General features: G+C 42.6%; 2 protein-coding genes across 5 annotated transcripts; one reads left to right on the top strand and one right to left on the bottom strand.

Moving 5' to 3' along the window:
- On the top strand, window positions 1-14,621 carry LOC137166937 (transmembrane protein 126A-like). Of its 3 annotated transcripts, none has more exons than XM_067568876.1 (5): window positions 1-122; window positions 3,200-3,324; window positions 12,011-12,204; window positions 12,836-12,950; window positions 13,961-14,621. In XM_067568876.1, exons 2-5 carry the CDS (start codon window positions 3,209-3,211, stop codon window positions 14,163-14,165), a joined length of 630 nt encoding a protein of 209 aa, XP_067424977.1. In that variant the 5' UTR covers window positions 1-122; window positions 3,200-3,208; the 3' UTR covers window positions 14,166-14,621. The 3 variants fall into 3 exon arrangements, with proteins under 3 accessions (XP_067424977.1, XP_067424969.1, XP_067424965.1); XM_067568868.1 differs by lacking the exon at window positions 1-122 and adding an exon at window positions 638-776; XM_067568864.1 differs by lacking the exon at window positions 1-122 and having other exon boundaries at window positions 3,191-3,324.
- Window positions 14,622-19,019: 4,398 nt separating this feature from the next.
- CREBZF (CREB/ATF bZIP transcription factor) lies at window positions 19,020-27,299 on the bottom strand. 2 transcript variants are annotated; one of them, XR_010923885.1, is made up of 4 exons: window positions 26,129-27,299; window positions 25,438-25,515; window positions 23,881-23,951; window positions 19,020-20,593 (listed from the first exon to the last, which is right to left on the bottom strand). XR_010923885.1 is itself a non-coding variant. In XM_067568854.1 (3 exons), the coding sequence occupies exons 1-2, from the start codon at window positions 27,028-27,030 to the stop codon at window positions 25,467-25,469; spliced, it is 951 nt and encodes a 316-aa protein (XP_067424955.1). In that variant the 5' UTR covers window positions 27,031-27,299; the 3' UTR covers window positions 19,020-23,951; window positions 25,438-25,466. The 2 variants fall into 2 exon arrangements, 1 of the variants encoding a protein (XP_067424955.1); XM_067568854.1 differs by having other exon boundaries at window positions 19,020-23,951.
- Between the last annotated feature and the right edge of the window lie 192 nt (window positions 27,300-27,491).

Raw genomic sequence — 27,491 nt, 5'->3', positions numbered from 1 at the left:
CCCACCACACGGACAGATCTTCCCCCCTCCCCCTCGTGTTCGTGGGGCTCGTCTGGTCTGTGCCGGGGACGGTCAGTGCAGGGCGGGCTCGTTTGGTGCTGGGCTGCAGGGAAGGGAGGCAGGTGAGTGGGGGAGCAGGGCAGGCTGAAGGAGGGTGGGGACTGGGAGGGAGGGGGCAGGGCAGGGAGGGGCTCGAGGATGAGGAAGTTTGGGGGTGGGGGAGGGGGGCGGCCGGGGACGGGAGCGGCTGGCGCTGGCAGCAGGCGGCTAAGCGCGGCTGGGGGTCGGTGGGGGCCGCAGGCAGCGCCTAGCGGGATGCTGAGAGCTGGGGCGGGGGAAGCGGCCGCTGCCTCCGCCCGTGTCAGCCGGTTACGCCGAGGGCTGAGGAGGCCCCATGGAGGGCACGGCTAGGGGGAGTCTCCGCGTCTCCGGCTGCCGGGTCCCTGCGGAGCCGCCGAATCCGATCCCGCTGCCATCCTCCTCTCCTAGCAACGAGAACCGGGCCCAGCTCCGACTCCGCCCCCTTCCAACTCCATGGCCAATCAGGAGTCACTATGCTGGGCCTGCGGGGGACCGCCCAATCACCGACGCCTTCCGAGAGGGTGTCGGGACGGCCGTGCCTGGGTCATATGACTGGGCAAGATGGCGGCCCCCATAGGAGAACTGAGGGGGGGAGCAGCCATGTTGTGTGAAGCCTGCTGTTGGCACGGAACCTTGCCCTAGCCGAAGGCGGAGCTGTGGCAGGCTGGTAGCTGGGATAGGGCACCCAGCACGAGGTAAGAGAGGGGCTCACGGTTCTGCTTTACCCAGTCGGAGCGGGACCCCTGAGACAGATCACGGCCGCATCCGAACAGCTCGGAGGCGATCTGGCTGCAAGGTCCGGCAGCTGGGTCTGTGCTTGCAGGGGAGATCACTGGGGTGGGACCCTGGGCAAGGTAGCGGGAGCTGCTGGCTGCCCCAGGAAGACACGAACAGAAAGAGACCTTAAAACAGGGTGGGAAGAAGGCAGGGCAGAGCGATTGTACCTTCCCTCGGGAGGTCATTGCTGACGTCTTGAAGGTTATGAGTTTCATGTGTTTTATGCCTAGTAGAGTAAGTATATAATTGGATACAAGCAGAAATAACTCCAGTTATGTGAGTAGTGTTCAACTGGGCAACCCATTTGCTACACTCGGATTGAAGTGAGATAGTAGCTGCAAAATACTTTATGGATTCTTTGTATTCTCTTCTGCAGCCCTTTACTGTGTAAAAACGAGTGGGCCGAGTTTAGTAAAAGTTTGGGGCAGGGCCGGATTAACTCTTCTGTGGACCCAAGGCTATTAGATTTTGTGGGGCCCCCCCCACATCACCCCAGCTGCTTCCCTCCCCCCCATTCCCAAAAGGCTCTCCTGCGCTCTGCACTCCCCCTCCCCGGCACTGCCCCATTCACAGAGCAGTTCTGTGTCCCTGTGCCCTGCTCTCCCTCCTCCACCCCCTTGGGCTGCCCACTCTACCTCGCCCCTTGCTGTGGGGGCAGTGGGTGCGGCAGGGTCTCAGGGAGCAGAAGTGACAGGGGCAGATGCCCCTGAGCCGCCCGGTGGTGGGTGGGCGGGCGGGTGGGCTGTGATGGGTTCTGCCCCGGAGCCCCGCCTTTGGGCCACTGGCAGGCTGGGGTCAGCGTGGTTGTAATAAAGCCCTCCTCTGAGGGCCTGGTCCATGCCCTTCCCCATATGCCACTAGCGGGGTCCCCCAAAGTGTGGGATCCAGACCAGTCACCCCAATTTGCCTCACCTCCCCCAGAGATGGCCTTGCCCCCTTAGCCCAAGACCCTGGGCTGCAGCCCCTAAAATCACTGCGTTAATCTGGTTTGGGGATGCCACCTGAGAAAAATTTTCCAGTCACAGCCCTGGCCCGGCAGCTCTGACCCCAGCAGCCTGTTAGTAAACACCAGCCACACTCTGGTTTCCAGCATCCTTGGTTACTACCTGCAGGGTAGTACTCCCACTCCCAGATTTTCCCCTCAAAACATGTGTTCTGCACTGTTCAGCCCTCTCATGGACTGTCCAGATGTAATAGGGTCTGTTGTCCTTCCAAGGGGATCAATATACAACAGCCTGCTATCTTAAATGGAGTTACCCAAACAATTCACAACACTGGACTAGTTCTAATTAAAGAATAAAACAAGTTTACTTAACTATAAAAAGAGATTTTAAGTGAGTACAAGTCATGAGGCATTAAAGTTAGAAATAGTTACAAGAAAAAGATTAAAATGCTTTCTAAACTTAAACTAGACTTGGTTCAAGGCAAGGTTCCTTACCATGTTTTCAGAACATTACTGGCCAAACTCTCAGGCCAGGATCTGCATCCAAAATCCATAGGCTGTTTTTGTCAAAAGAGATAGATGGGGAGAGAGATTACCTCACCCACCTTGTATTCCCAATGCCAGTCAAGAAAAGGCATTTTAAAGCAGTCCTTTGTCTTAGGCCCTGTTCCTGGAGTCATTTACACACATGCCTAACTTCACTATTGTGAGTAGTCCCATTGATTTCTGTGGCACCACTCCTGCTAGTAATGTTTAGTGTGTTTGGTTGCACGATGAGGGCCTTACCCTTCAGTACTTAAGTGAAGTAAAGTAGAGGCATTAAAAATAAATATGTCTGTGTCTAGCCTCAGGAACCAGGGAAGAAGAAATTGGGCCATACATGGTCTGCAACTTTAGGAAACTCTCCTCACTGCTCATCCTTTCCCTAACTTTAAAAAAAAAAAAAAAAGTGCCTCAACACTGATCAGAATGCCTCATCAAGTATGATCATTTGGTTTAAACAAAATCCTTGCACTATCTGAGCCCATCTGGCTGATTATTGGTGTGCAACTGTGGACACATGAAATAAAAATCAAGAGTTGTAGAGCAAAGGAGGAGAACTGGGGAGATCATGATCTATAACTCACCTGCAAACTGAGGATTTGTGTTCTCTCAGAATGCTATGGCAGGCAGCTTTTCCTACTGAATAGGGCAATTTAACAGGACTTCTGTAGCCAAAAATTTCCCAGACGTTTTTAGCTGGCTCATGTCCTTTCAGTCTCTGGAGGGCTTTTACATTTTTGAGATGCTAAGCATTGGCTCATAATTTTTGCATGACAAGTAGGCAAATCATATCTGATTATGTTGTGGCAGTGTCATTTAACCAAAACTTGCCTTGTTTCTCACTTCATGATCCAGAGCCTCAAAATGGCAGGGAGAGAGCTTCTTGAACTAAATTCACCACAGGAAAATGCAAGGCTTCAAAATAGAAAACGAATGGAAGGTCTGCTAAAAATGTTTGAACGGCTTCCAGAAGCAGACAAGTAAGTGATGCTCCTATCTTCATTTGTTTTTACTAACTATGCAGTTTTTGTGACATCCTTTCTGTTCTTGTAAATCAGTGAATTATTTTCAAATATAAAGATATTGAATCACATTTCAAATGTAAACTTCAGAGAAATACCTAAACTAGCCAGGGCTCAATGATTAGTTGACATTTCTAAATAAGATGTTTTCTTTATTTCTTTATGTGCTGTCTAACCAAATCTCAGATAGTGACATGAGGAGATGATGGGTGCAGTGAACTCTATACCCTCCTCACACAGGTGGATGGGGAATGGAGAGAGCCTAGGCTCCACTCTTTAGCTGTGCCACTCTGTGTGCTGGATACAGCCTCCTCAAGGAACATATGCTTTTGCCAGGTGAAGCTCAGTGCATCATACTCCCTCTCCAAAACAGCAGGGAAACCAAGAGGGATGTTGTAGCGAAGTCATGATGGAGCCCCATATGTTGGCACCTATTGCCAAGCACCTAGTTGATCAACACCAATCAATTATAAAACAAAGTTTCTTATCTTAAAGCGGTCAGCAAATGAGCCTCTGTCCTGTAGCAAGATAATTCTCCTTCCCTTCTCAATTTGTACTGTTAGATTGAACCAAAAGTCTGAGGAAAAATTTGTTAGACTAGTGTCTTCCATTCTGCACAATACACTGACGGACCATGGAAGGGAATAGCTGCCAGAGGTCTAGGCCTTATTCAGAGATTGGTATGGTCGGTGAGGAAAGGGAACCCTTTGTGAAGTCACATTTATTTTATGGAGTTCTAGCTCAGCCAAAGTCCTGTCATTCTCTTTTCCTCCACTCGGCTCAAATCCTTTAACTCCAGAACAAAAAGATCTATAAATAGCATAACACTTCTGCCTTTACAGTCCCCTGTGACGACGTCTCAGCAGCAAAAATTCTTTTATTTCCCTTATAAGGTTACAAGCTTGACTAGGTTCAGCTGGACTGGTTGCCTTGGATTCTGAAAATCCATGCTGGGATTTCACCGCAAAACTCCTACAGCACTGCCTGGATCAGCAGGCTCTCAAAGGGAACCAACAGAATAGTAAGGCAGGACTGCAGAACACCCTCCAGGGGACAGTGAATGACATGTCCATCCCATCACATGCTGCCTTTGTGGAGCTTAACCTGTATCAGCTGCTACAAAGATCATGACTTCTGGAATAGTAGGGTTTTAGCAGTGTTGTTGTAGCCATGTTGGTCCCAGGATATGAAAGACAAGGTGGTTAATTAATGCCTTTTAGTGGACCAATTTCTGTTGGTGGAAAAGACAAGCTTTCAAGCTTCACAGAGCTTTTCCTCAGGTTTGGAGAAAGTAACCAGAGTGTCCAAGCTAAACACAAGGTCGGACAGATCCTTAAACATAAGGGGTACACACATGTTCAAATGAAGTGGGCAATTAACACCTTCAGTGGTAGGAGAGTGTGGGGTTAGTAGGCCGCACTGTGTGTGTGTTACAGGTTATTGTAATGGGCCATTAAACAAGTGTCTCTGTTAAGTCCATAGTTTTTCGTGTCCAGCACAGTTATGAATTTGAACACTGTGGCTACCTTTTCCAGACCAGAGGAGAAGTTCTGTGGAGCTTGAAAAGCTTGTCCCTTCCATCGACAGAAGTTGGTCCAATAAAAGATATTACTTCACCTCTCCCCTGGTGTCTCAGATCCTGGAAACAACATGGCTACAACAACACTGCCAACAACAGTGGAAGATATAGAATTTTGCCATTTAAAATGGAAATTTTGCAACATGAAGAAAAAGAAAGAAAGCCAAACTTAACAGTGATATCTACTTTCTGAGCAAATTCAAGAAACAAGTCATCATCCCCAGAGGATTCACCATCAGTAACTCTCTGATGACTACATAGAACTCTACTATACTGAACAGCTCTGCAGAAGGACTTAGGAAAAACCAGAGGAACCATCTCCTGCACCTCACATACTCCAGAAGGGACCACCTCAAACAAGAAATCATCACATGTTCCCACACACTGGAAGGGGGAAAAAAAATCAGGAAATTTACCCAGAGATTATGTAGATAACCCAAAAAACGTTATTTTTGTGTTGGATGGCTGTCATAAGAAGCAGAACCAACTACTAGAACTCCACCACCAGTAGACGACCACCTTGGGGATAAACCACAACACCAGGACCCACCATCTGGATACTACAAGTCACCCCAACATCATCAACCTCTCAAGACAACCCCTTAATAGAGCTGATTTATCCAAGGGACTGATCTTCTGCCTTACCACAGAACCTGATAGTATACTAATGTGGAGAACTAGAAGAATGCTTTCGCCAACTCCATCTCAAGAAATTGTTTCACAACCAAGATAACACCACCCACAACTATCACATCCTCACCAAAACAGAATCATCTGAGTGGAACTGAGGGTGACCAGATCTGCATGATCTCAAAAAAGAAAAGGTACAGAGAAAGGCAACAAAAATGATTAAGGGTATGGAACAGCTTCCATATGGGGAGAGATTATAAAGAGTGGGTCTTTTCAGCTTGGAAAAGAGACTACTAAGGGGGGATATGATAGAATCATGACTGGTGTGGAGAAAGTAAATAAGAAAGTGTTATTTACTTCTCCTCCTAACACAAGAACTAGGGGTCACCAAATGAAATTAATAGGCGGCAGGTTTAAAACAAACAAAAGTATTTCTTCACACAACACAACAGTCAACCTGTGGAACTCCTTGCCAAGGCCAAGACTATAACAGGGTTAAAAAAAGATAAGTTCATGGAGGATAGTCCATTAATGGTTATTAGCCAGGATGGGCAGGAATGCAAAACTATGCTCTGAGGTGTCCCTCACCTCTATTTGCCGGAAGCTGGAAATGGACGACAAGGGATGGATCATTTGATGATTACTGTTCTGTTCATTCCCTCTGAAGCACCTGGCATTGGCCACTCTTGGAAGACAGATGGACCATTGGTCTGTTTCAGTATGGCCGTTCTTATGAACCCCTTAAGTGGATGAAACTGATTGCATTGCACTGATTGCTTCAAGATGGGGTGGAGGGGGAAGACTGAAATCCTTAAACATTACATCCATGACAATCTCTCCACCACAGAGAGGATAGCTAGACAGTTCATGAAATCCTATCACTACTTAGTGATCAAACCAGCAGACAAAGGGGTGCCTGCATAGTTCTCAATCATGATGACTAAGTCAATGAAGCCAACCAACAACTCTGACACCACCTCCTATAAAGAACTCAGAGAAGACCCCACAACCCACATCACCTCAATCTGATGAAGGAGATCATCAAATCCTTTCCCAAACAACTCCAAAAGAAACTCTACAAACTCATCCCCTACAATCTCATCCCAGAGACTTTCTATGTGCTTCCCAAGACACACAAACAAGGGAACCAGGCAGTTCCGTCATATGTGGCCATTGCTGTCTTACTGAAGGAAGATCAGAACTTCTAGAAACCATCCTCAAGTCACTCACCCCATAAAGGGCCAGTGTCTTCCATGACACAACTGATTTCCTTTAGAAACTCCACAACTTCAACAGCCTCCGTCAGAACACCATCCTTGCCCACCACGGATGTCACCTTCCTATATACCAACATCCCTTACCATGACAACATCTCTGCCTGTCTCAAATATCTACAAAACTATGGATGGTGCTTAGAAATCCACCCAAAACACATTGCCAAACTCATCCATTTCATCCGTACCCATAACAACTTTATATTTTAACAACAAACATTTATTTGAAACTATGCAAACAGCAGTGGGAGTAGGATGGCTCCCCAATATGCCAACCTCTTCATGGACCACCTGGAGGAAGAATTTCTGGAAAAAAACACCCTGAATCCAGTGATATACCTGAGCTACCTCAATGATATTTTCATCCTCTGGACAGACAACCTAAACTCTCTGTAAAATGATTAGGGCCAATCATATAGTGCCCTCCTCCTACGAGAGCAGGCTTTGCTCTTGCTGAGTCAGCTCACTCCCTGGGTTAATTCTGTCTGAGCTCTCTCTCAAGGAATCCAGGGAAGCAGTTTGCAGCAGGGTTAGTTGTTTTATTTAAGCCTTTCTAACAAACAAGATAAAAACCTTGCAGACTCTTCCCTCAAGGTCTGTACAGGCTGACTTATCCCTTCCCCAAGACTCATTCGCACTCATCACTCCAATTACCAAAATTTCCTGGCTCTTACCTTAAAGTCCCAGCAATAAAGGACTCCCACAATCTCCCTTCTGTCTGTTTAGTTTCTAGAGCAATTCCTCTCTGTAGCCGTTCCAATAGTAGTCCATTCAGAGCACTGCCCCAGCCCTTCAGCTTTCTGGAAAGTATTATCATCTCACCCCCGTCCATCCCCCCTTTTATAAAGGTCAGCTAATTAAGTTGCAGCTCTTTCTCAGGTGCACAGGGAGGCACTAATCAGTCTGCCAGCCAGCTGCATGCCTCTGATCCCAGAGGAACTACTTTTATACCTTTACACTACCACATAGATTTCCACCACAACCTCAACAACCACCACCCATCCATCAAACTCTCTCCAGAACATTCCTGCACCAGCATTAACTTCTTGGACACTGCAACCAGCTTCAACAATGGTACCTTACAGACAACTATATACAAGAAGCCCTCAGCTTACCACACCTATTTCCACAGCTCCGTAACCATCCCACACACCAGGAAATCTGTCTACTGCCAGGCACTCGAATACTACAGAACATGCTCTGAAGAGACAGTCCAGGAGCCACACTTAAAGCTGCCTTCCCCAAACAAAGACACTCCATCAGAGAAGTAGACTGTATCATGGAATAGGCCATCCCAATACTCCCAGGAGATTGTGCTTCAAGATAGGGGGGAAAAAACCAAAAACATTGACCACACACCCTTAAGATGTCACTTACCACCTCACACTAGAACCCATACATGGTATAATCAAATAATTACAACCCATACTAGATGGGGACCACATCCTGAAATAAATCTTCCATGAATCCCCTCTTCTGGCCTTCAAACACCCCAACCTCACCAAGCTTCCCAGAGACCGGACACACAAACTCAAAGTGACAATCGCTCCTGCCATAACTAATGCAAAACCTGCAGACAATCCTCTGCAGACAATCTTCACTGCTATGATGATCATTACCCCCACCACGCACCTTTCAGGATCCATGGGTCCTCCATATGCTTATCACAACAGGTGCTGTATCTCACGCAGTGCATCAAATGCCCCAACAACAACACGTGTGAAACCAATCAATCACTATGCTCTTGAATGAACTCACACATAAAAACGATCAGACAAACACCCTATCGTCTGAGAGTGAACACTTTTTACAAAGTGATCTCACAGTCCCCATCCTCAAAGGAAACCTGCACAACACCTTCAAAAGACAAGCCTGGGAACTTAAACTTATAATTAAGGTTAAGATTCTGTCACGGGTGTTTTTACTAAAAGTCGGAGACAGGTTGAGGGCAATAAAAATTCACGGAAACTGCAGCCTGTCCCTGACTTTTATTAAAAATATCCTGGGGAAGAGGGGAAAACAGCTGCTGGGGCTTGCAGCTGCTCCAGCTTGCCGCTGCTCAGTTGTTGAACTCCTGGTGATGGCCCCTAGTCAGCTGCTCTGTGGCCCTCGGCTGGCTGATGGTCAGCTGCTGTGTGGCCCTGGGGCTGGCCGGCCAATCAGCTGTTCGGCACCAGCGGTTGCCCCAGAGCTGACAGCTGCTCCAGCCCTGTCACAGAGGTCCCGGAAAGTCATGGATTCTGTGACCGCCGTGACCAAATCGTATCCTTAATCGTAATTCTGCATAAAAAACCATGGATTTAACAAAGAGACTGATTTTATGTCCCATTATAACAACTTGTAATGCACCCTGCTGCCTACTAACCCTCCACTGGCCTACCAAGGAAGAACTGTTAATTGCCCACTTTGTTTTAAATGGTTTCCTACAATGTGTGCACCCCTTATGCTTAATCTGTCCCACCTTGTATCGAGCCTGGACCCTCTAGTTACCTTCTCCAGACCTGAGAAAGAACTGAGTGAAGCTCAAAAGCTTTTCCCTTCCAACAACAGAAGTTGGTCCAATAAAAGCTCACCCACGTTGTGTCTCTCATTTGTAGATTTTGGTAGTAATATTTCTTTGGTACTGTCACATTTTAATCTAATCGTTCAAAATCAGGCTTGAGCTATATAGCATCTTAAACTGCAGATAGCTTGTGTTCACATTTGAAAATTAGGTAAATGTAAGCAGGGATACAGGTCAAAATTTTCTTATTCAAAACTGTAAGTGAATTTCTGCTCCAAAATGTTTTTGATACAGGTGCTGAAGTGTTTGGAGGATTGGATCCTAAATCTATAAAGGTTTTTTTTTTAAATTCAGTGATTAATTTTGTTTTAAAGTATTTAGAATATTGAAGTTTTGTAAATGGATGGATTTTTAGAAATATTTTAATTTCTAAATGTTATAGAGATCATAACATTTGATAATCTTGTAAACACATGAGATATTTGGTTTGGAATACATTTTGTAGCCAGTTAAGCATTTTATTTTGTTTTTGCTTAAGCAGCAAATCCAACGTGGTGCATTTTTAAAAATACACTTTTAACATAATAAAGGTGGCGCAGCAGCAGCAAAGTGCCTTCCAATTAATTCCTTGACCTGGCAATGGCTATCATTCTGGGAATATAAAATTCATGAAGTTAGGCTAATAGGATTAGAGTGTTTTCACCTGCCTAATTTACCATGCTGTTTATAGTTTTATATGTGAATGCACAGCTTCCTTCAGTAAATCAAGAGAGCGAAACAACTCCTGTTATAAAATGCCAATCAAGCCTACAAAACTGACATTTTTTATTGTTTTATATATTGTTATGAAATGTAGTGTGTCCAGCCCACCCCATCAGAAATAAAGTGATCTGTGCTAGCATAACTTTGTGCCCAAATAGAGCCTCCTTGAAGTTAATGGAGCTCAGCATGGAAGAAGGGGCGATGCACACACTTCAGCTGTCAGAATCAGAGTAAGAGGAGCTGCCAGTAACTGCAGAGGTCCCCTGCAATGATCTCACTATTTTCTCTACCCACCCCGAGCTCTGATACTGAGCCTGAATCTACATTGTAGGGTAGTCAGGGTGGAAGAAAGACACATACTTGTATTTATATCAGTAGCACCAGAATTGGGGCCCCATTGTGCTAGATGCTGTACAAACATATAGGACGTGCCTGCCTCGAAAGAATTTAATCTAATGTAAAATAAATGCAACATGTGTAACAAACCTAAGTCGGAAAAAGGGAGGAAGGATTGAAGGCGAAGGTGACAGCGAAGATGATGCATTTGCACAGGCTGGCTGATGCACAACCTGATGATTCAGATAAAAGTAATTTTTGCAATTAATTATATAACCCTTACTACATTCAGTTTGTTTATATAACACTTGCCTATTATGCATTAACCTCTGGCCTTTTATTCTGCCAATTTCTGTTTATTAAACTTCTGCACCTGGGGTACTGTAATGTCATAACAACCAGGCTGGGCATCTGAACCAAGGAGCAAATGAGGGATAATTGAGATAGCATGGGAAAGAGATGGGACCTAATGAATTCCTTCATCCTGCAATCACTCTAATGCATGTATTAAAATTGTCACACTGAACTGAATAGGCCTAATTAGGGTAGAGGCCAAAATATGTCCTTACATCACCTTGGATAGTTTGCTTGTATGTACATTTGTCTTTTTATAATTTAGATGTAAACTCATTGAGGCAAGGACTGTGCCTTCTTACCTGTTCATACAGCTCCTAGCACATTTCAGGCACTACTAAAATATAAATAAATAATTTAATATAATAGAAGATAGAATATATAATGTGTAGAATATATAAAAGAATATAAATAATATATAAAAGAATATAATAGTAAGTAATTTTTGTCTGTTCTGTAGGCCATTTTTAAGAACATATGATTGACTTCAGTAGAGTTCTGCTTAAAGATGGATGGTATATGTCTTGGTTAAAACAAGTTGGATGCAGTTTTTAATATTTAATATGGACTTGAAAAAAATGAATCGGGATCTAAAACTCAGCATTGCCTAAGTTGTTGTGCTTTTGCTATTTAACACCAACGCTGAACTTCAATGAATTGGTCACTTTTTCCAGATAGCTTTTTGTGTAAGGGCTTCTTGCATAACAGTGTTTTTCACCATGTTTTGTTTACCCTCTTCTTCCTCCCCCATTAGAATGCTACCCTTGGGAAGTGCAAATTGTCATTTCCAAGACCCATGGCATTTACTGTACCAAATCAGACTGTTCCTCAAAAACAGTATTTTTACCTCTGTGAATGGCTTATGTCCTTTTGTCTGGATATGCATATGGTCCCCTATAACTGTAGAATTTCCATTTTAGAAGATAACCCCTCCTTGTAATTCATTTGGCCAATTGTGCATACTTGAAGTACACCTAGTTATTCTTTTCTGCTCTTCACCATTATCACAGTAACTTCAGGCATATGGCAGAGAATAATATGCTGGTTGCTTCTGAAAGCAGATCAATTTAATTTTTTATCATCTTCAGAGTAGTAATTTAATACTTCATATTCACAAAGACAATGATAGTATTAAGCAAACAGATTTCCTGTTCACCACACAGTTGCTGAAAATTCTAACCTAATTTCTCCCCTTTCCCCCCCCAGGAAATTCTTTGCACATGGATCATACTTCATTGCAATAAATGGAGGCTTTTGTGGTTTAATAGCAAACAGTTTATTCAGACGCGTCCTAAATGTCACAGAGGCTCGGTTTACCTCTAGTTTGCCAATGGCTGTTCTTCCTTTCATCACAGTAGCAGCCGTTTACCATTCTGCTATAACTACACCTTTAATTTCAGGTACATTTTTTTATTTCTTATGAAGGCACTGTTTTAAAATCTCCCATGTACTGCTATGTAAAAACTGTTTTATATACCAGAAAAGCTTACGCTATTTGCAAAACAGTGAAGCAATATAATGTTAAAAACCGCACCTTGTACATGAACTGCCAGGTGCACAGCGCAATGGCAGAAGACAACCCTTTTACATTTTATGCACATACAAGAACCATTCCTCAACCTGAATGGGGTTAACACGAGGGGATGTGGATAGAGCATTTTTTCTGTGACGTGTCTCACTAATTTTTTAACACCTTACAATCGATGGATCTGTTTTTGCAAATCCCCTTTGAATCAGTAATGTTTACCTAAAACTAATGTTTACTGCATCATGGCAATTCGGTTTAGGTGCAATTACAGCACTACAAATTGGGTTATATTTTATTGAACTCTATATAGAGCTGAATGGTGGAGGTGTCATAATACAATAGGTAGACTCTTCTGTTTAATCTCTTTAGTTGCAGTTCATCCAGGCCATTTCTGCTCACAATATATTTCACCTCAGAGGGCCTGCCTCTTTAAGGTCATGTTAAAATGTAAAAACAATGTAGATACTGCATCTTAACTGTGAAATGACTTGTTTGTCATCTAGGTGATCTGTCGTGTGCAACCTGTGCCGCAGTGAGAGGAGCACTAATTGGGTCTGTTGTAGGTGGTCTATATCCCATTATCTTGGCTATTCCTTTAAATGCAGGACTTGCAGCCAGGTATGTGTTAATTTAAAATGAGAAAATTATTTTGTCAAACTTCTGTTTCTTGGGGCCCATTAATTCCACTGCGTTCTTACCAAAGCGCACTTGGCTATTTCAGTATTTCTGGCTCTTACAAAGCAAAAAGGTTTTAAGATGGTTGGAATAGCTAGTAAAATTGCAGAGCAGCATTCATAAGTTACCCTACTAGGCCTGTGCTGTCTGATGACTTCTGCAGGCTGACAACTGTTCTCTTGGAAAACCAGTTACCTGAAATGTGTCATAACCTTACGCTTGAAGGATTTTGATTAGTACTAGTGCTTAGTTTTCCACACTCTGTTCAATCAGCACTGAACAAGATTAAGAATTAATACAAGAGATATTGCCCAAGGAGCTGAGGAGAGGACAGAAAGCCAGGCACATGAGCTCTCATCTCAATGTTGACTCCCTTTTGTGATCCTAGGCAAAATTACCTCTCTACTTCCACTTGACAAAAATGGGGGTAACACCTCTGGCATACTCTGACTAGTTTGTAAAGCACTTTGCAGATGAGTTATCATGGCAAGCATCAATACTGCGCTTCTAATGTGGAATACTAGAGCACTGGTTCCTAGTACCCAAAAAAGCTAGTAAGGGTATATCAACATAGCAAAGAAAAACCCAGGGCGCGCAAGCCTATTTCATTGCTGTGTAGTCTTCTGAGCTCAGGCTGGAGCCTGGACCCTCCTCCCGCAGAGCTTCCTAGATCCCAGAAGTTTACATAGCAATGAAACAGCCCCACAGCCTGAGCTTCGCGAGCCCGTCAGCTGGCAAGAGCCAGCCACCAGTGTCTAGTTGCCAGGTAGACATACCCTCTATTTCCAACACCTAACATTTGTGTTATATTGAGAAGGGGAAAGGAGAAGTGTAGGGGTAACACCTGTTTTAAAGCCAATTTCCTCACTGTACAAGATGTGATATCAAGTATTAATTGTTCAAATCAGTGGTAACATAACAGGCTAAGATTTACTGCCTTGTGTTCGATATAGGTACAGCTCAGCTCCCTTGCCTGGGAAAGAGAATATGTTACGCTTCTGGATTCAAGTTTCTCAACCAGTCTTTAAGAAGATGAGTTTTGCTGTACTTCTGCAGGCTGCATTTGGAATTTTTCTCAGCTCAAAGCAGCACAGCATATTTATGAAAATGCTCCAGTTGCCTAAAACTAGCAGCGATGCTGAAGAACTCATAGATTAAAACTGAAATATATACAACTCCCCGCAGTGCTTTTGTGGATTACCACAATAAGCCGTGAAACAGGGAAGTTAGTACTTTGGGGGGGTTTTTTAAAGTAAGTAAATCCAGACTCCTCAGTGATGTCTTTCACCATTAAATTGCAACTGAAACCAGATTTTGTTGTGTGAAATATGTATTCCCAAAACATTTTAGGAAAGCACATTTCAATGTTCATTTATGCATGACACCTACTAACTCCTCATACACAGTTTGGGCAGTTTCCTAGGTATAAAGGAGTATTCATAACTCCTCAAGTCTGCTATGAAATACGTGCTGATTTTGTGTCAGTCAAATGGAATGGGATTAGAGGTGCTGCATTAATAAATGTATTTCACCCTATAAGCCACATATTGAATCCAGAGGAAATGCAGATATGTAGGATTAAGATAGAATAGAGTATCTACCTCCATTCTTTAATTTGGCACTGATTTAGGTATCTGGCTATCAGTCTAGAACTTTTCTATTAATTCCCCCCCATAAACCAATCTTTTTACGGCAGATTGAACATTATGCCATTTGATACTTCTCTGGTGCCTCACCTATTTGACACATTTATCTGAGCACCTATTAATCAATGCAATTGAAAAAAAGACATCTTTTAACAGGGTTTTCACTGACTATTACAACCAAAAAGCTATAATGTAAGCATTGTATTTTTCACCAGCTTGAGCTGAGACTCCATTCCAAGAACAAGGCGTGATCTAGGTTGTGTTTCCCACCTAACAGTATCTTACCCAGTTTAAAGTCCACCAAGCCACCCCCTACTTCCATCAGGATACTATTGTACACCAAAATAGATCTTGCTCTCAGGAAAGTTTTCTTAATTTCATCCTATTATTTAAACCACCATTATTGAAAGTGTGCAGGGCATTTTTACCTAGGATGGACATCCCTGTACTGCAGAGATTACAGGGAGTAAATTAGACACTCAGTTCTGTTCCATGAAAACACAACCACCATTAGTTGCCCTCCATGTTTTCAGTAGTTACACAGCTGCTGTGCAAAGAGGACACACCAGGCACCAATTGCATCCTTAGTGAGTGTGGTCATGGCTGCAAGGACAACCACCAAGCTGGGCCACAGACTGCAGTAGGGGAGGAGAGGGAGGTGTTAAATTTGTAAAATCCAAGCTTGTTTCCAACAACCCCTTAAGTCTTTTCAGGAACTTTACCATACAAGATTACACTTAATCATAGATTCGTGCATAGGGCCAGCTCTATTTTCTCATCAACAAACAAATGCTCCAGCATCTGGCTGAAGACAATACAGAAACACCCTTTTCAGTATTCTCAAAATAACCGGAACCTGCTCTCCCTCATCTGGAAGTCCCTCAGGATCCTTGAGCAGCCTCAGAAAAATAAGTCTTACCCATAAGATTTTTTTTCAGGACTCTAGTTTGTTAATCCTCTAACTTTTCCTCCAAATGAGGGTGTCAGAAGCAGCTCTGGACAAGATGGTTCCAAGTCCAACGCATCTCTAATTCCCTCTATTAGAGCTAGCAGCCAGAAGAAGTCATAGAGCTGGTCTACAGAGTTTTTGCATTGATTTAGTAACCCAGTATAGTTTCAATACTATTCTGTAGTATTGCAGCCCTGGTGGTATAAAAGACACTTAAGCTTCATTAATACTATTACCATAACTTTAGAGAAATAAGCACCTTTATATCAGTTTCTAAGCAGCTATAACGTGATATTTAAAATTACCCCAGCTGTCTTCTTTTCTACATTCCAGCCAAGTAGGAACAGTAAGAGAAAGGAATTAATTTCTAACTGTAATTCCAAGCCACTGTTCTAGTCTCAGCATAACTAGCTAAACAGTGCTTTGGAGGCCAGCATGTAGCTCCCACTTATATTCCAAGAGGACGGTAGCTTACCCCTCGGAGATTCAAGGTTAGACTCAGAGAAGGAATTTGTCTTACTAGGGCATTAGCACTGCAGCCCATGTTCATATCTTCACATTTTTAAAAGGGTGAAGTTTATTGGACATGCATATTTACCACATTTGTTTAAGCAGGGCAATGTAAGATAACATTACACTGATCTTTTGGAAGAGAATAATGTGTTTAGATTATAAAGAGATCATTTTAATGTACTCCCACCCACAATAAAATTAGAGCAGTAAACAAAGTCTGTCAAACTGTTCTAAAATTAAATAGATGAGGGAGGTGCACAAGAACTATTGCCAATAGCAGAAGAGCACTGTATTCCATGGTTGTTCAGTGTCAGTCCCCGGTATTAGAGAAACAAGGTAGGTAGGTCATATCTGTTATAGGATCAACTTTTCTAGGAGTAAGACAAAAAACTTCAGAGCTGTACAGAGCTTTTCCTCAGCCATAGCTGAAGAGTTGTGTAGTCCAAAAGCTTGTCTCACCAACAGATGTTGATCCAGTAAGATTTTACCTCTCCAACCTTGTTTCTCCCACAAGAGCCTGTATACATTCCTGCTGACAGTTCACTGAAGATTGTGTGTGGTGTTCTATAGTTAGAGGAAATATGAAATTCACCTTCATGATCTAATCACTATTAGAAAAACCTGAAGTGTTTTTTAATGTTCAAGGACAGAAAAATCGTTCTGAAGAAGATCCACTGATTTCTAGAGTGAAGATGAAAGTGTAAGGAATTAGGCTCACATCATACCGGGAACTTTTATATTTTAAAAGCACACTAAAACTGCAAGCTTAGTGTTTGTTTAGAAATGATCAACACGATCAGGAAGTATGATTTTTATTCAATTCTGATTTACTACGGATATACTAAAATTCAGCTTAAAATACTGTCTCCCTCTCTGTTTTAGCTGGTACAGAAGTGAAACTGTGTAAATCTAACTTTGAAGGCTCTCTGGCAGTGACTTGATGGTTGAACTAAGTAAGTGAGCTTCACTTTGCTACTACAGCAGTTCACTTTGCCAGACTTGATTACATGCAGGACAGTTTTCAATTAACCAGGAGAAAACTTGGAACAGGAATTTTCAAAACCTGATTTTAAAATGATGCCCACACTGAAATATGATCAGAATAAAAATCTCAATTGTTAGTTTTCTGTCAGGATTGAGAAGTCAAGAAATTATGTTGCATTTTAATTTCCTTGCACACCTCTGTTACAAACAGTCTTTGGAAGGATGAGATTTTTTAAATGTCCATTTCACTGTACACAACACAAACCTAGGAAATATTTCCATCTAGGATAATCGAAATTTACAGATAGACAAAGAAAGAAAATGGTGCTTAAGAATTTAGTGTTTGATTTAAGAATATTTACTTTTGACCATTTGTATTTTAATTATGAAGTTTTAACATTTTGAATCTCAACATCGGTCATTAAATTACCTGACACCTCCCATAATTTCCCACATCTGTGAAAGTTTAAACAGATTCAAATAAAAAAAGCTTAAACAAATAATAAAAAAGTAAACACTGATTTATGCCAAGCCTACTTATAAATAAAGAGCAAAGAACAGAGTTCATTCATGCCTATTACCTCTCTACTTTAAGTAATCTAGAAAAGATTTCAGGACCAAAAATCCTTAAATATCCTGCTTTTATGTATTTCTCTTTTTCAATAAAAGCCATGGAAAACAAACAAAAAAGACAGCAAAACTGTATTTAAATAACTGTAAATTTTACGAGTTGTGAAATTTCTTGATTGACTTGTTAGTCACCCTCACCACAATTTAGTATTAACTATCTGAATAATTTCTTTAAAAAATTGCTTCCCAAAATTAATGGATAAACCCTGCCAATATACACAGTATTCTGCATTGTTATTTGAACCCTGAATAGCAAACCAAATACCTTCATTTCCATTTTTAGAAGTCTGGTGGATAAGATAGAAAAGAAGATGGCAAAGTGGGGTGGGATTAATTTAAGAGCTTCCATATCCAGATACCAAAAAGGTCAAACCAGAAAGAATTTTGGGGCCTCCTAACATCCAATTATGCACATATAATTCATTAGCTTTCCTTTAATGGGAAACAGGACAGTCAGTTGAGACACTGTAAATGATCTGTGCTTCTATAATAACGTGCAGTTACCCAAAGACATCTTTGGGTCTCACAAAATGATGTGCAGTAGAGTGCAGCTGCATCTTGACATTCTAGAGTACTTTACGTGAGATTCCAATTTGAAACACTCTAAAGGCTTCCATTGATATAACAGGGCCTCAAATATATCTTCTTTACAAACTACAGTGCAATCCCACTTACCAAATGAATGTCTGAAGGACATGGAACACCCTTCACAAAAATGTAGTAAACTGACAGCCAACAGGTTTCCCAAATTTTAGAGTGACATTATGCGTCAGCTTGTTCAAGGGTAGCCAGCTCTAAAGAGAAAGTGATCTATGTTTTTGTTCCCCAAGCTCAGTTTTATTGAAGACAATCATCAGGTTTGGCAGTGAACCTGTCTATACTCTTGGACTGGTGTAAGTGGAATGCACTGATGCTATTTTATTGTATTTGTCTTTCAAAAAATGATGTGCATGAAATTGACAGTAATTCTTCTAGTTATATAGGTAATTAAAAACCTGTGGCATTAGCCTGATTTACACAGGGGAAAATGAACAGAATTTCACCTTATATTTACAATTTCGTTAATGGAACCCCACTATCCCTCCCCCCACACAGCACTGAGCCTCCAGCATTCCCCCCCTACCCGTCTTTTTGTTGCAACATTGGATTGCATCTAAACATTTAGCCCCTGTACTGTTCACCTGCACTTGAAGAGTCCCATGACCAGAACAAAGGTATTTTACAGGACAGAATCAAAGGTGCATCATACAGTTGAGACTGAAGCTTACATAATCAATGCCTAGCTCAAGCTAGCATTTAATCAGACTTTAATTAGCATTACATTCACTCCATTTTGGAAACAAAACTAGTTTAAAGACTAACAATTGCAGCCCTGTAACTTTTTTTTTTAAACTGTTCACCTGGTGACATTCTTTTGCACTGAATAATTTATTCAAATGTAAAAATGTAACAAGTTGTGTTTATTAGGAGAAGGGAAAAAATAGGGATACAAGACTGGTTACTGGGCAATTGCTGTTTTAAGTTACAAAGCCTGAATCTGAAAGATTTAATTCATCCATTTGAAGTTGCATCAGAATAAAATGGTATTTAGGTTATTGATGCAGTTTTTCTCTGATCAGTCAACCATGTGAGAATGGCTATTTAAAGATTCACACAGATAGGGGAAAAATGTTTTAGTGTAGGGCTACATGCCGCCTTTTTTATACAAATAAGGTTTACTCATCAGTACCTCAATGCCTTTTGGCACTTCACACACAAAAAAATCGAAGTGGTTGAGCTAGTAGCAGCTACCATCACACAACTTGTAGAAATACTATGAAAAGTAGTATCTGTGTTACATTATGTCAAAAGTAAACAGACAACTAAGCAAGAAATGGCTGTTTAAAATTTCAAGTCAGCAATTACAGGTATAGTCTATTTTTAATTGCATCCTTATTTGTAGAGATTCTTACCATCATGGCAAAAAACAGGTTACACAAAAACAAATCATCACTGCAGTAGCTTTTACTGCATTTTAAAGGAGAAATCTACTGTCCAATTAAGAAGCAATGCTGATGGATTCTGAAGGTAGTCAAGATCCAACCTTCTGCCGGAATGATGGTGATTCAGATTACGAGAGGAGGATTATTAGAGGGTAAAGGAATGGAGGAAAAGCTTGCAACTTAGAGTTCAATTGTGAGCAGAGCTCAGTTTTATGAACAGCGCTACAACACGTTACTTCACCCATCATAGCCAGGAGCAACATTCTTCTCCTCCCCGGTAACAGACACTCCCTCCTCTTCTTGATTTCTTCCAAGCCCAGAACAGGCACACCTCCCAAGAAAGCCCCATCCCCAACACACTCTCATCCTCACTGGGTGAGAGAGAAGAGTAACTTACCCAACACTGGTGACCTGCTTTTTTTCTATGCATAAGACTACAAAAAATGTTTCTGAATACAAAGTGTCCATTTGGACACCCAGGGCTTATGATGTACACCTACCGAGGTTTTCATAAGTCTAAATAAATATTAGAGGCAAGTGTAACAGGCTCTATACAATACTATCCTTCAAGCAGAAGATACCATATCCAAATACACACACCCCAAAACATATTACATTGAATATTTTTTTAAATGTGCAATTGTATGAAAGATTTAGAGAAAAAGACTTTTTTGTATTTTTTTAATAAGTCCCTCAAAATTTCAAAGGAAACATTATGACTCTCCATTTTTGGCAAATGATAAAAAAAAATTTGGTAACTCAGATGCACTAGTAGATACCAAAATTTGTGATATGGCTCCCCATAATTACTTTGATACCATCTCTCCAGGCACTTACAGGTTGCAGAAAAATTGATTTGTTTTTCCCCCAGATGCTGCTAAGCTGTTTGGAGAAAAGAGAGAGAGGTTAATTTGCAAAGCTATTAAAATGCACAGGTATTTAAGTCAAATTGTAAAACCTAATGGATGATTGAGAATGAAGTCTTATTTCTTACTGACTACTCAAATGGTCCTTAACTACTAGAAAAAGACCAGTATTGAAAAAACATAACACTATCTCCATGCAATTGGACACAAAATGGTGATTCCCTTTTGTTTACGTGTATGTTCAGTTTATAACTCCAGTTATAATCTTTAATCAGGTATTCCTTGGTAGTGGACAGCACAAAACAAAGCCAGCCAATAATCCTTCCTGCCGATCCTTATGCCTAGAAACACACTCCCTTAGGTCAATATTGCTTAAATAATTTTAACAACTTTTGTTCCTTAATTTAATCTTCCTCCTGAGGTATTTCCCCACTTCGTCCGTTATAACTGAGTTCAGGACTACTTTCAGCACATGCAATGCCTACACTTAAATTAGAGATGCAAAGGCAGCTAATAACGCTACACACCAACAAGCCACTTTCTTGAACTACACTGTCCAAAAAACAAACATTTTTTGAAGACTATCTCACAATGACTGCGCAGTATGATTCAGTCTTGCAGTCTAAAACTCTGAAAATCTGTTAATCTTTATCAGCTGTGTACTCTCAAACCCTTGCATGTATCCCTAAATGTAAACCATCTGGGAACTGAAATGGCCATGTCTACACTATGGGTACCACAGCAGCATAGCTTTGCTGGCATAACTCCATACCATAGATGCAGGCTACAGTGACAAAAGGGGTTTTTCTGTTGCTGCACAAACACCACCTCCCCAAAAAAATGGAAGTTAGGTCAATGATGGAAGAATTCTCAATTTAGCTGCATCTACCAATAGTGGCTAGGTCAGCATAGGTACACCGCTCTAGGTGTGGATTTTGCACACGCCTGAGCAATGCAGCTATGTCAACCTAAATTTTAAGTGCAAACCAGGCCTAAATCAACAGCTACAATGCATGAAGATTAGCCAATTGGTTAAGCATTTGAATATTGTAGTTACTACATTTTTAGATAAACCTATTGCAGAATTCAAACTAAAAAGAAAAAGCTGTGTGTGTAAGTAAGGCCCTACTTAACTTGAGACATTGCAGAAACTGAGGCTCTCTCAATATTAGGCTTTTGTCACTGCAATTGTGACAGTGGGAGCCCCTGCTCTGAGCCACTGGGGACGAGAGCAGAAAATCACGGAAAACTAATAATGGACTTTATTACCGCAAATAATAAGGTCCAATGTTCTTTTCTGAAATTTTCCATGACTTGTCCACAACTCAGCCACAATATTTGCCTTATATGTGTGCCTTTTACCAAATATAACAAGTACTTTGCTGGGTCTTAGTCTGCAATTTAACATGTAAAAAACAAAAGATGACATAAAACTATGAACTAACAACATAGCACCGTAAACGGAAAGAGTAGATAATCATCAAAATTAGAAAGCATACAACAAAATAAAAAATGAGAAACTTCCATGTCCTGGTGACATCTACCTACAGCAATTGACTACGGGCTTATCTACACTTAAAACGCTAGAGACATAGCTGTGCTGCTGCAATGCTTCACTGCAGACACTACCTACATTAACAGTTCTCTCATCGGTGTAAGTAATCCACCGCCCAGAGAGGTGATAGCTGGGTCAATGAAAAAATTCTGCCTCTGACCTAGCACTGTCTACTGTGGGACTTAGGTCAGCTTACCAACACTACTCAGGTGCGTGAATTTTTCACAACCTTGACTAATGTAGTTATATTGACCTAGTTTTTTTAGCATAGACCAGGCCTAAGATTTCTATTTAAGTTACAGTTTCTTGAAGAAATTCTCCATACAGTTGAAATGCTATTTATTAAATCGTGTATTTAGTAAATCAGAGTGGCCACTGCAAACTCCAAGGAGTGGAAATATGCATAAGTGTCACTGCATCTTAGACTCTTTAAAAACAGCAAGTTTTATTCCATCCCCTCTCACAAAGGTTGTTCATGTAAAAGAAAGTAATTTTATAAAGCTGTAAGACAAATCAAAGTATGGTTTAACTCCTAAATTCCAGTTTTATCTTCTTGCTTGAAAAGCTTCCCAACTGACCGACCATACAGACAACACTGTCAGCACTCCCTTTTCCCCCCTTTCTTGATTTCCAACCATCTAAAGATCCATCCATTAAAAACAAAATGTTAAGTTAATAACAAGAGAAAGATGAAAAAATTATCTGAGCCCATAACTGAAAGATCAACACATCTGGTTTTATTTATAGTACTGTATTCTTATTTGTACGGCACAGAACTAATTACAAAGAAACATTTACAAGTTTTTCAAGTATTGTTAAGATATCAGTTCAAGGCTTCTATTTCAAAAAGCTATATTTAATAATATTCCATACAGATAGCACAGATTGATTAGCATTCAAATAATTTTCCCCTCTGGTTTACACATGATTCAGAAGGCACTAAAAATCCCTGCATTCACATTCTTGAAGGTGGATCCTGCTCTTAGTTGTACAGGCACGTATAATTTTGCATGTTGTAAAATTTGCTATTGCTCATATGCAGTAGATTTTACAGAACGCACAAAATGCAGTGATGCACATGTGCATATTAGGGGCCAGGATTAAGTCCCAGATTGCTATGATCCTACAACAAAATGTTTTAATTGTGCAAAAAGAGGAACTCCTATTACAAAGCAAAATAGCGTCACATTTAAATTAAGATAACTTAAAGTTACCTTAAAGCTGACTAAAAATGCCCTGGCAGTCTTCCATGCTTACAGTTTTAATGATTTCTTTACTGAATAAGATGATTACATGTAAAGATGCATTTCTCCAACTATGAGCCCTACAAACTCAGTCTAGGCTCAATTCTTCCAATCTCACGTATCACCAAGAATAAGAGCTCTAAAGGTTATATTAGGCTCTTAATGACACTAGGACAAGTCCACTGTCTACACTGGGACTGTGCAAGTTTAAAAGACTGGAACTCAATAGACAATCCGGCTGATGCTGTACATGATGGAATAAAATCCCCAGCTCACTAATTCTCAGCTGTGCTGGCTCTGTATTTCTGTGAACAGAGCATTCTGAATACACAGAAAGCAGACATGATGAGTAAGAAAATTACCTTTTTATATAGTCTCTTTTCAAATTAGTACCACTCTAACTTTGGACTGGTGAGATTAGTTTTTCCAAACATTCAAGCTTTTTAAAAGTGAAAAACAGCAGAAGCCCTGTTGTTACCTCTTTCTCCTCATTTCTTATACTACCTTTTAAAATAAAGCAGGAAATGTGGCCAGCAGCTGGTCCCGTCTCTTCTGCCCCAACACAGCTGTATCCACTTTAGCATAAAGAAAAACAAGGATGCTAAATACACATATACTTTATCAAACAGTGATGTTTCACAAAGAAGTTAGTTGTCTCTTCTCTTGCTCATCTTTTAACTCCTATTACCACTAATGGGAGCTACTTAAGTACATCATTGGGAGAAGGATACCCTTCAATTTAATCTTAATCCAACATATAAATCCATTTATTATACCTCAGTTTTAACGTTTAAGTATATTAACTCAATCATTTTAGACAAAGACTTCTCAATCGTTAACTCTGGATTTAAATTGACCCATTCTTTGTGAAACCTCACTTTACATTTAATTATTTTTCACAACCCTTTCTTCCCCAATTTACATACATGTAAATAATTAAACATTTTAACACAACCAAAAAAATAAAAAGGTGTATTATAACCAATTCATTTTGCACAACAGGGTAGTAATAGTGCTGGTCCAAAATCAACTTGTCTCTGACCCTAACATTATTGTATTATCTCTCTCTTCACTAAACATGGAGGTCTGTATGAGCACTATTTTTCAAATCATCAGTGTGAAAACATAACCTTTGTTCATCTGCAGACTGTGTTTCTTAACTTCTTATAGAAAATTAGATATTTCTATATACTCAAAAATGCCAATTTAAGAACCCCACAGTAAAGTTATGGAAGTGTGCATGCAGGAAGTAAAAAGGAACTTTTGAAATACAAGGAATCTCAGTGAGCTTAGGTATACAGACTATTTCCGGTGAACTAGAATTAAAGTCATGAATTATTTCAATGCACTGCAATCTTTAAATTGCAATTCACTTTACAGTTCTGTGAAAAAAGTAGGTGGCTTGCCTGCATTAGGTGCCATTGTACACTGTTATAATTGAAATCAATATTTGGGTTCTGTTTAACAGACAAAATTCTACATCACCAAGTAAGGTAGACTAATGAGGATCGACTATTTTTAGAGTCATCCTGAGAACCACGGAGACTAGAAACAGGAATTTTATACCACTGGAAGGCACAAATCCTAACCCTTTCAACAGAAGATCCATTTGCTTCTAGTTCTGAGTGGTCTAAAGGCAGAAGACCTTAAAAAAAAAGAATCGCATCATACTGATTACCATATTGCTTGCCCCTTCCCATAGTCAGATGTTTATTTTAGTAGCAAATCTCTTAAAAACTGTTATTATTAAAAGGTAAATTATTATTAAAAGTGTAATTCATTACTTTTTAACTAATTTGTGAGATGCTAGCTATTAAAATCATGTCAAAATTCAAGTGAAGAATATAGCAAGGGGAAGAAAGATCATAATCAGAATGTGATTTTAATATCCACTACCTGTGATTGGCCACAGCTGGAAACACTTTGGCCAATCAGTACAAACATTTTCAGGATCAGAAAACATTTCCAAGCACTGGTCCTGAACTAATGATCAGAAAAACCTGGACTAAGCATCAATGCAAGCTGTTTGATATCGCATTATGGGAATATATGGATCCTTACCAGGTTGCGAGGTGGAAAACGACTGTTCTTTAACCCCTACACAACGGAGCCTGGCAGGGCAAGCACCTAAAAAAGAAACTGTCAGAGAGGTTTAATAGTAATGTATAATTGAGACTTGTTACAGTTTTATATGCATGCTTTAATTAACTGTTTGTTGATCAATACTATTTTTGTTCTCAAGTCTGTCCAGTGAAGATGTCCTACTAAAGCAGCATTTTTCTTTTTTAAAAAAGAAGTATTTTCAGCTCCTCAGGATAAGAAGACTAGACATTATCTGACTCAAAACAGGGTAGGCAGTATTATCTTTACTGGCAACCGTGATTAATGGCACTGAGCACACCTTCATGCTTCAGGTTTGCATGATCTTTCACCCACTGCTGCAAACGGGCTCCAAATACACCTGCGTGTCAGTTTGCACGATATTTAGCACGCTGCTGTAAGCAGATTCCGAGCGCTCCATTTGTGCGCCAGTTTTGGGCGATCTTTACCCAATGCCACCAACAGGCTTCCCAGTGTGCCGTTCGCAGGAGATCTTTACCCTCTGCCACACATGGGGCGCCGTTCCCATGGACCAGTTTTGCCTACCCCCTGTTTTTCAAGCCATGGCCTGCTTGTTCCACCACGGCCTGAGGCCCCTGGATGTGGGCACCGAGAGGTGAGAATAAAGACTGAAGCAGGTACTTGACCCTACATTTTGAAGGAAGCACACGCCCGCCGGGCACACACGGAACAGAACTCCACCGACAGCTGATCCCTGTCCACGTGGAGGCAGATCCCGCCGGGGGTCGCCCGCTCCTCCTCCGCCTCCTGGCTGGGCAGGGCATAGTCGTGATCGCTGCTCTCGCCGGCCTGGAGCGGGTTCTGCTCCTGCTGGGGCGGGTCTGTGTTCCTGAAGAGACTGGTGCGGAGCCTCAGCCCCCCCGCCCCGGCCAGGCGGCTCAGCAACTGCCCCAGGGCGCTCTGGTTGGCCAGCACGGCCCGCAGATAGCTGGTCTCCCGCTCCAGGTCCCGCAAGCGCCGGCTCAGGCCCCGGTTGCGGTCCCGCAGCTGCCGGTTCTCGGCAGCCAGGCCCTGCAGGCGGCTCTCCAGCCCCAGCACGTATTGCTTCTTCTTCAGCCGGTTCAGCCGGGCCGCGGCCGCCGCCTTCAGCCGGCTGCCAGCCACCGTCCCGCCCGGGCTGGCCCCGCTGCTGCTGCTGCTCCTCCTCCTCCGGCCCGGCGCGGTCGGGGCCGGCTCCGGCTCGTCGTCCTCCTGCTGGCCGCAGAAGCAGCCGCTCGGCTCCACGTCCAGGTCCCAGTGCGGCTGGGCCGCCTCCAGCAGGTCGCCCAGCTCCAGCTCCAGCCCCGCGAACGGGTCCTCCTGATCCTCGGCCCCGGGAGCCGCCTCCCCCATCGCCGGCGGCGGCTCCAGGCCGGCCGCGTCCCGGCGCTGCTGCTTGGAGCGGGGCGCCCCCGGCCCCTCCTCCTCCCCGCCGCCGTCGTCGTCTCCTCCGGCCCCAGCGGCCGGCCCCGCGCCGGGGACCTGCCAGGCTGCGGCCGAGGGGCTCCCTCCGCCCGACGAGGCCGCCAGCAGCTGAGTCAGGCTGTGGCGCATGGCGGGGGGGAGGGGGCGACGCGGCTTCCCCGCAGGCTGCTCGGGGGAGAGGATCCGCCGCTGGCCCGGGGGGGGGGCGGGAGTGAAGCGGGGAAGGGGCGAGAGACTCCCCCGCGGCCGACCGCAGTAAGACCCGGCTGAGCGCTCGCCCGGCCGGGGAAATGGAAATGGCGGCTCCTCGCGCCCCGCCGCCGCCGCGCCTGCGCACAGAGGCTGCTCGGCCGCCAACCAAGGCCGCGCGCCACCGGCGGAGAGAGAAGGGAGACTCGCCCCCGCCGGAGGGGGGGGATCTAGGGGGAGGGGCAGAGTAGGGGGGATTCTAGAGGGGAGGGGCAGGGCAGCGGGAGAGGAATGAGGAGGGGCAAGGCAGTGGGAGGGATTCTGGGGGGAGGGGCAGAGCAGTGGGGGATTCTAGAGGGGCAGGGCAGTGAGAGGATTGGGGAGGGGAAGGGGCGAGGCGG

Source organism: Emydura macquarii, unplaced genomic scaffold (assembly GCF_026122565.2).
Source record: "Emydura macquarii macquarii isolate MOO-44397 ecotype Brisbane River unplaced genomic scaffold, CSIRO-AGI_Emac_v2 contig_318, whole genome shotgun sequence".
In the NCBI taxonomy this organism is placed as follows: domain Eukaryota; kingdom Metazoa; phylum Chordata; order Testudines; family Chelidae; genus Emydura; species Emydura macquarii.
Note: the sequence above shows the minus strand (reverse complement) of the source record. Positions and strands in the feature narration are given on the sequence as shown.